The sequence below is a fragment of the Temnothorax longispinosus genome, chromosome 10 (genome assembly GCF_030848805.1).
Source record: "Temnothorax longispinosus isolate EJ_2023e chromosome 10, Tlon_JGU_v1, whole genome shotgun sequence".
Classification (NCBI taxonomy): domain Eukaryota; kingdom Metazoa; phylum Arthropoda; class Insecta; order Hymenoptera; family Formicidae; genus Temnothorax; species Temnothorax longispinosus.
The window spans coordinates 5,541,569-5,549,400 of NC_092367.1; the positions used below are offsets into that span (position 1 = coordinate 5,541,569).

At 37.3% G+C, this 7,832-nt stretch overlaps 1 protein-coding gene across 2 annotated transcripts; it reads left to right on the top strand.

Moving 5' to 3' along the window:
- Positions 1–99: 99 nt before the first annotated feature.
- Positions 100–1,923, top strand: Rpl6 (ribosomal protein L6). Of its 2 annotated transcripts, none has more exons than XM_071791756.1 (4): positions 100–233; positions 711–968; positions 1,149–1,422; positions 1,523–1,923. In XM_071791756.1, exons 1-4 carry the CDS (start codon positions 111–113, stop codon positions 1,867–1,869), a joined length of 1,002 nt encoding a protein of 333 aa, XP_071647857.1. In that variant the 5' UTR covers positions 100–110; the 3' UTR covers positions 1,870–1,923. The 2 variants fall into 2 exon arrangements, with proteins under 2 accessions (XP_071647857.1, XP_071647858.1); XM_071791757.1 differs by lacking the exon at positions 100–233 and adding an exon at positions 343–367.
- Positions 1,924–7,832: the final 5,909 nt, after the last annotated feature.

Below are 7,832 nucleotides of genomic sequence, written 5' to 3' on the forward strand. Positions count from 1 at the left end.
ATTCATTTCTTTGATTTATTGTAATATTACGGTGCGTAATAATTTAATTAACTACGAAGATCATATTTTGCGGGAAACTAGGCGACACGTGGTTCTGTCGTCGATTTGAAATGCGATTTACTATTGATATATCTCGAAATACATCGATATTTATGTCGACCACAACTCACGTCTTTTCCGATAGATGTAGTGGCGAGTGTCGACGCGTGTTCTTTCGGCCGTTCGCTTTAACGGTAAGATTGCGGTATGACAAATAATTTAATGTAATCGGAGAAATCCGACTATTATAACAAAGATATATCGAATTTTACGGACGAATATTATATGATTTGTGGCTGATCTGTTCGGGCGACGCAATATTTTCACGGTATCGAGAGTTAATTTTACTTTTCCGCCGAGTGCACATACGCACCGTTCGTGTGTGATATTTTAGATTATAATTAAATAGCAATGTTACTTTTCTTGGATTTGTAGAGATCAATCGTAATTTCTACTACTTGATAAATTCTGCCCAATTTTTTTTGTAATGCACATTTTCGTTTTGCACGTGAAACGTGAAAATCATAACCTGATATAACCTCTAAGTCACAAGCGTCACTGTGTATACAAGTGTGAAATGATTGTATTTAGTGTCCGCATATATTTTAATAAATTGTATGTAGAGTTCGTTTCTTCAGTAATAAAACCTAAGGAGATCTTTGTCTTCGTAGATGGTGGACACAAAGGCTCAGACTCCAGAGAAAAAGGCTGCAGCTGCAGCTGCACCAGCTGCAGCTCCGCCAGCTGCAGCTCCACCAGCTGCAGGCAAGGAAGGTGCGAAGAGAGAAGGTGCAAAGGCCAAGGGAAAGCCTGCCAGGGGAAAACCGAGGAATTATGACTTAGGCAATGGTGTCTATAGATTCAGTCGTACTCGCATGTACCACAAAAAGGCTATCTACAAATTCCTTGAGAAGAAAACTCCCAAAAAGGTAAGCACTTATCAATTTGAAGGTATACATGAACTGTGTTAGATAATTTTTTCAAAATTGTTTAATATAGAGCACTGTAGTCAATTAATTATGAAATAATCGTGAAAAATTGATCAAGGCTATTCTATCACAAGTAGTCAAATATAAATTGGACTTGGATTGATAGATGTGTGATTGTAGGTTAAACCGAAGAAGCCATTGACCATCGAAAAGCAGATCGGCGGTGACAAGAACGGAGAGAAGCGTATCGTCCTTTTGAAGAAGAGACGCGCAAACTATCCTACCGCTGATCGCGTAACTGTGCACCATTCGAAGAAGTGTTTCCACGAACATCGTCGTTACCTGAGACCTTCTCTAAGACCGGGAACAATCTGCATCCTGTTGGCTGGTCCTCATAAGGGAAAGAGAGTAGTTCTTCTGAAACAACTGAAGAGCGGTTTGCTTTTGATTACTGGTATGTTTCTTGCTGAACTTTACGTCTTGTAATAGATACTCCATTAATGTATTAACACCAGACTTGATTATAATTTATAATTGTTAACGAATTATTGTAGGGCCATTCCTGATCAATGGATGTCCTTTGAGGCGAGTCAGTCAAAATTACGTAATCGCCACCTCCACGAAATTGAGTGTCTCTGGTATCAAATTGCCTGGACACCTCAATGATGACTACTTCAAGAGGAAACGCGATAAGCGTGCCAAGAAGGAGGAAGGTGATATCTTCAGCAAAAAGAAGGAAGAATACAAACCGAGCGATCAGAGGAAGACTGATCAGAAATTAATTGATAAAATGGTGATCGACGCTATTAAGAAGCATAAAGATAAAAAGATGCTGTTCACGTATCTGTCGGCAATGTTTGGACTACGAAGCAGTCAGTATCCACACAGAATGAAATTTTAATTCTTTGTCGTGCTTATGATTCGAAATTTTCAAACAAATAAATATAAAACTATAGATCTACCTTTATTTATTATCCTCTATTTCTTGTTTTACAATTATATCTATGGGGTGTCTGGTATTAAATATCGCACTTCTTGAAGGTAGAGCACCTTAAATTGGATAGAAAAGTACTGTTTTACAATATTTACAATAACTAATGAGGAATTAATAAATAAAGATTTGCGAGTGAATACTTTGTTAATTTTCGTAATTTCTTCGCGATTTTAAGTCCCGAATTCTCAGAATAGTTGGTTCTCGGAAATTTGAAAAATTATTGGAATTTTAGTAGTATCTCTTTGATTATATTCTAATACTTTATCGATTTTCGTGATTTTAAGTCCCAAACTCTTCAATTTTTAGAAATTTGAAAAATTGTAATTTTAGATAGTGCAACCTTCTTGCATATTATATTCTTCTGATACTTTATCGATTTTCGAGAACATAATTCTCAGAAATGCAAAAAATTCTTGGAAATTTAAGAAAATTCTTAGAATTTTAGATAGTATACCTTCCTTATCGATTATATTTTCCTAATATTTGATCAATTTTCGAAAATTTAGATTTCTTCTCGACATTTTCAAATAAATTGTGAAATTCTAGAAATTGCAATTCCTGGAATTTTTGTTTAATAAATGGGGATAAACGTGAAAGAATATTTAAAAGAAAAGTATTTTGTTTTATCAAAGTATGTTTTATTATAGTTTTGTGAATTACAAAACGCGTCACAAATTAATATAGGTACATATAATGTATAGTGATGGATAAATTCATAGATATATATTTGTCTATTAAAAATAATCGTATGCACTAGCGGATCCTTTTGGAATCAAAACTTCCCTTCAAATAAAAAATAATCAACTTTGCTGTTTCATATCTAAAAAAAAAATGCATTGAACATTAAAGCGGGATCAGATGTTTCACCACGTCCTCGTCGCTGATTCTGGTGAAAGCTAAGCTTGATATTTTAATCGTAAGAGAAATATCAAACCAAATAATTTTTCCGAAACCCTCTTCATTAGCGGTGTCCGCTAATGATTTATATAATTATCGGCTAATAAATATTGTGTTATCTTATTACACAAATTACGTATATATTAAATAATAAATATAATAATTATGCTAAATTATGATTTATAAAATAATTTTTATCTTTTTTGCGTATCATTAATTTATCGACCAAAATTACGCGTGTCCAAAAGCGATAAATACAAGCATTTAATTGAATTAGATTAAATTAAAAAAAAAATTAAATTAAAATAAAGTGATACGCTATTAATAAAGATGATATGCATTTAAGATAATATTTCTCTGGCAAATAATTCTATGTTTTACTTAACAAAAGAAACACGACACGTTTATCTCTCTTTTATTTCGCTTTTCCACTTGACCCTATTTCGCACTTTATATACTCTTACCGCTTACGCAAATGTTCCCATTTTCTGCTTCTTGCATTTCTCGACGAATAGAGACGCATTCAAAACGCGCCATTGAATAAATGTTCACGGTATCGCTTCTGCTGTCGACTTGGAGTGACTTTTTTTCGTAACCTATATATCAATTTTTAAAAAAAGTACGTGACCAGAATTTTCTCGATGTTCGGGAAAGCTCCATTGTGTGTACGTCTACAGCAATATACATTGGCAAAAAGAACGCGACACGAAGTCCGCGTCTTTATCTTTTTTCTTCGTTTGGCGCAATGTCGTCCCCGCTACTCGGAGAGCGTCCATATCTGTAAAGTTTCATCCTGATAAAACGTTACAACCCCCTCGGTCGCAACGGGACCAATGGGATCGCCGTGGCGATGGCGCAGAATCCGCGAAATCCATCCCCCGGTTACCGCGGCTAATCCCGATTGGCGAAGCCCGATCCAATCGGCTTCTATCCGTTATTGATCCCGACGGTGGAATTGTTGAATTTGTTTTTTTATTGAACCGAGTTGTAAAGTGCTTTACGACCGGCGTAAAACGGCCGACCGCGTTATACGATGGCCGTGGTGAATTATTAAAATTGCCCGGGGCGCCTCGATGCGTTTGCGAATTAATGGACGCGATTCTACGAGGCGATCGACTAAGATCCCGTGTCTTCGAATATTATTGTTATTTCTGCTGCGCAGTTGCCGCCTCAAAAATTCCATCTTCAAAGAATGCCCAAAGTGTTTTATTTCGTTCGTTCACGACGATCCAACCCTTACGGAAAAATATTGCAGAAAGACTCCTGTAGTAGAGAAAAGTACAGGAAACTATAGTAAATATTATAATAATTGCTATAGTTTTGTGTGCTTTCTTCGCAACATACATAGCTTTTTCCATAAGGAAAGTCGGATGATTAAAATTATTTTGTCTTGGTAATAAGTACTCGCGTAAAAATCGCTCTTTCGAAAAGAATTTGACTGTAAAATAGGACGTATGGATGATTCGAAAAGATAGACCATCATTTCAATTTTAATACACGCGATTTTTTAAATGTCGTTATAAAATGTATAATACTATGTTTTGATAACATCCCGAGTAAAAAATCTTTCTAAAATGGACTTTAGACAATAGTTTACGTTAAAATTCTATTTATAATTTTATGTCATACATTTTAATACGCATGTATTTTGATATATGTAAGCTTTTTATGCATGTTAAATACAATTATTATTGTATATTAAGATCACTTTCGGCGATCTAAAATTCATGTCAAAATTTTAGACAAAAGGAAAAAGTCGTTGGATCTAGTTCAGATATAGACTACATATATTAAAAAATATATTTTATAATATTAGTTCTCAAATTCTGACTCAAATTTTACATCGGCGAAAGGGAGCTAATAAATAATCAAAATAAAGTAATAGTTAGTAATTTTGTTGCATACTGAATATAATACAAGAGAAACAATGTAACTTCTTTCTGAGAGGGAAGAGTTATGTTTGCGTACGATAATGGCCACCATTGTAACGAAATGGATTTACGAGGCGAGAATAGAAGGTGCGGAGAGCGGGTTTCTCCCTTGGCATAACAGTTTATAGAAAAATTAGCGGCACTTTACTATGCAAACACACATCGAGTCCGCGGCGAGATTCCCTGCGATGTCGGGGTACAAAAAAATCTCTGCAAACAATCTCATATAGCTATTATAAAAAGAAACGATTTCTCTTTAACAGCTGCGAAACGCAGATGTACGTTCACGCGCTTGGACAAACACTTTACCCTCATTTCGAACCAAATTGTCATTTAAGAATTGTACCTTTGGATAAGAAACACTTCGGGAAAATTGTACATTTTTTTTTAATTGACCAAAAGCAGATTTCATTGCAAAGTGGAATAAAATAAAATAAAAATTCACAAATATAAAGAAAATTCACGCGTTTTGTTTCTCCTTAATGTAAGCTGTTTCTTTCATTATATTATTACATTAATATATAACACGCTCTCACACCTATATACATTTTAGCAGCAAAAATAACGTGTCTAATAAATTCTACAGCGATTCTTTCAAGCGATTGTTTACTCGATTAGATTTATGCATAACTCAGATGTTAGATTTCCCGGAGCAGTCTAACGTCCCCGACAATTCCAATCCGGAGAACACACGCGGGGTGCATAAAAGTTTCTATATTTGGGCTCTCACGTCCGTCAAGATCCACCCTTACGTGTCGCAGGCGTAACGCGTCCAATCGTCAATAGTGCGTGCTCGCATAAACGCGCGTATCGCCTACTGTGACAAATCAAAATATATCTCGTCGGGCGATGCCCGCGAAGATGTGGGGTCCGCGATTATCTTCTAATAGATTCTTTCGGATACGCGCGCGCGTATTCCGGTTACGCGGATGATTTATACAACGGGGGCGCCCACCCCCCTTTCTTTCGATGATTTAGGGCACGACGTAGCCCGGGCGTAATTCCACGAGCGATTTGCTTGATCGAATTGCCGCGTCGCGGTAAACGTATCGTGTGCGTATCGATTCGATTGATTAAAAGCCCCGGGGCCCCGATTGGAAGTCATGCACGCGCGACGGGATTCGTCGCTCTCCCCGCTCGAATTTATTATTCCACCATCCCGAAATGCGACCCCCGTCGAGAGACGAGAGTAATTTCATTCATATACGACTGGAATGATTTCGGGGGCCCGGGAAGTCATTAGGTGTAATGATATAAGTAACGGTGGGTGTGATGCATCTTTACATGTGTATTCTTATAAATTTGTCTCACTGCGAAATTAGGAAATGAGTTAAAAACCACCTTTGAATCTGATCAAGCCCCTTCTATCCATCTTCAGTCGTATTTACTTTCCAAATAAAAGTGTGAAAAAATTTCGTAATAACAATCAAGATTTGTTGAAACAATTCCAATCGTAATTTCGTGTTTTCTTCACTTTTGACGTCGTGATACAAGACACTTATAGAAGACATGGAGAACTTTTAACGTGCAAGATTAATTGCATTCTCATTGATTCTCCGTAAAACCATCCCACCATCGGATTCAAATGCAAATGCAAATGCGCGTTCGATAATGGCCCCTCTAAATAATTGATGTTCCGGATGCTGCGCTTTTCTCTTGACTTCCTTGACGTGCAAAATTTCTCCAGTTGTGCCGCGCCGGGGCTCGCGTTCTCTGAGGGGAGTTTAGACGAGGAAAAACAATGCGAAAATAATCCAGGTAGAACGTACAACTCATAACATCATATCATCACTTATTGTAAGTTGCTTCGGTCGAAATTCCGGGTACTTGGACCGTGCATTTGGCTCGCGTTCAGTTAATCAATCTCTAGCGTTGCACACATTTCTCGGTAATTACATTGACCTAGTCGACATTTGACGCTCGCTGACATTTGCTGAAGTAGTACGCTACACTTCGCTCGTTATATCGGTCGCAAAAACACCCTGTAAATTCGTCCGCGCGCATAATGCGCTGGCAATGAGCTGGCGGCGTCGATGACGCGGCGAATTTTCTCTCTCTCTCGCGGATTATCAAACATCCTTGCTCCTAATTACAAGAACAAAAAGCTCGCGGGAGAAGAAGGAAGCCGCGCAATACTCTCCCGTGTCAGGGTCCGCCGCGCGCGCGAGGAACAAAGGCGATATATATTACGCGGAAGAAAAAAATGAGCTACGCGGACGATGACATTTATAATCTTACGCGGGCGAGGGCATAGATCAACGATGTTTTTGCTCGGATGAGAAGGGGATCTCCCTCGGAGATGCTGAATTCGAATTTAATTATTATTAATTGTCTCTCGTCGATGAGACTGCAGGGGCGGTGTCCCCCTCGGCAAGAAAGCTTCTTACTTCTGCAGCCAGGCGAGTTTAACTTAGGTTACTGGAGGTTTCGTTGTTGCAGCTCGCGTATAATTTAACTGCCGAGGTCTCGAAGATCGAGGATTAAAATCGCAAGGACCATGGTTACACAAAATCAGTTTATTCACACGTTCTCGTAATCTTGAAATCTTTATGTTCTACTTGATGAGTGAAACACGACGACGATATAGCCGCGTGTTTAATTGTTAAACATTAAAATATTCAAAACCGAGCGAATTTAGATATATCTGCAACCTTAAAAAATTAAAACTCTTATATATTTCAGTCACATACGCCAATTATTAGGTACACCGTTAAATTCGTAATGTCAAACTTATACTCAATTTCATCATCATTATTAACCATTCCTATATAGGTCGCCACTGCTCCTACTCAATTCATTAATTTAACTAAACCAATAGAGTTAAAATAATACTGTTTTGTGTTAAAATAATAAATTTCGACACACATGGTAGTCAAAAATAACAAAACGTTATTTAACTCAAGATATTGGTTTAAATTTCATATTTTAATATTTAACAGCCTAGGTATTATTAGATAATATTATCACATCATGAAGAGGGTTTGTACAATGTTATCAAAGTTAATGTCCTACCCCTCCGCTGTCCAGCACAAGGGTTAAATG

Excerpts from the sequence above, each read along its gene's own strand:
- Rpl6 (XM_071791756.1), top strand. The coding sequence starts at position 111 with ATGCGATTTACTATTGATATATCTCGAAATACATCGATATTTATGTCG. Across the intron at positions 234-710 it reads TTCGGCCGTTCGCTTTAACG|ATGGTGGACACAAAGGCTCA; the intron begins GTAAGATTGCGG and ends TTGTCTTCGTAG. Across the intron at positions 969-1,148 it reads AGAAGAAAACTCCCAAAAAG|GTTAAACCGAAGAAGCCATT; the intron begins GTAAGCACTTAT and ends GTGTGATTGTAG.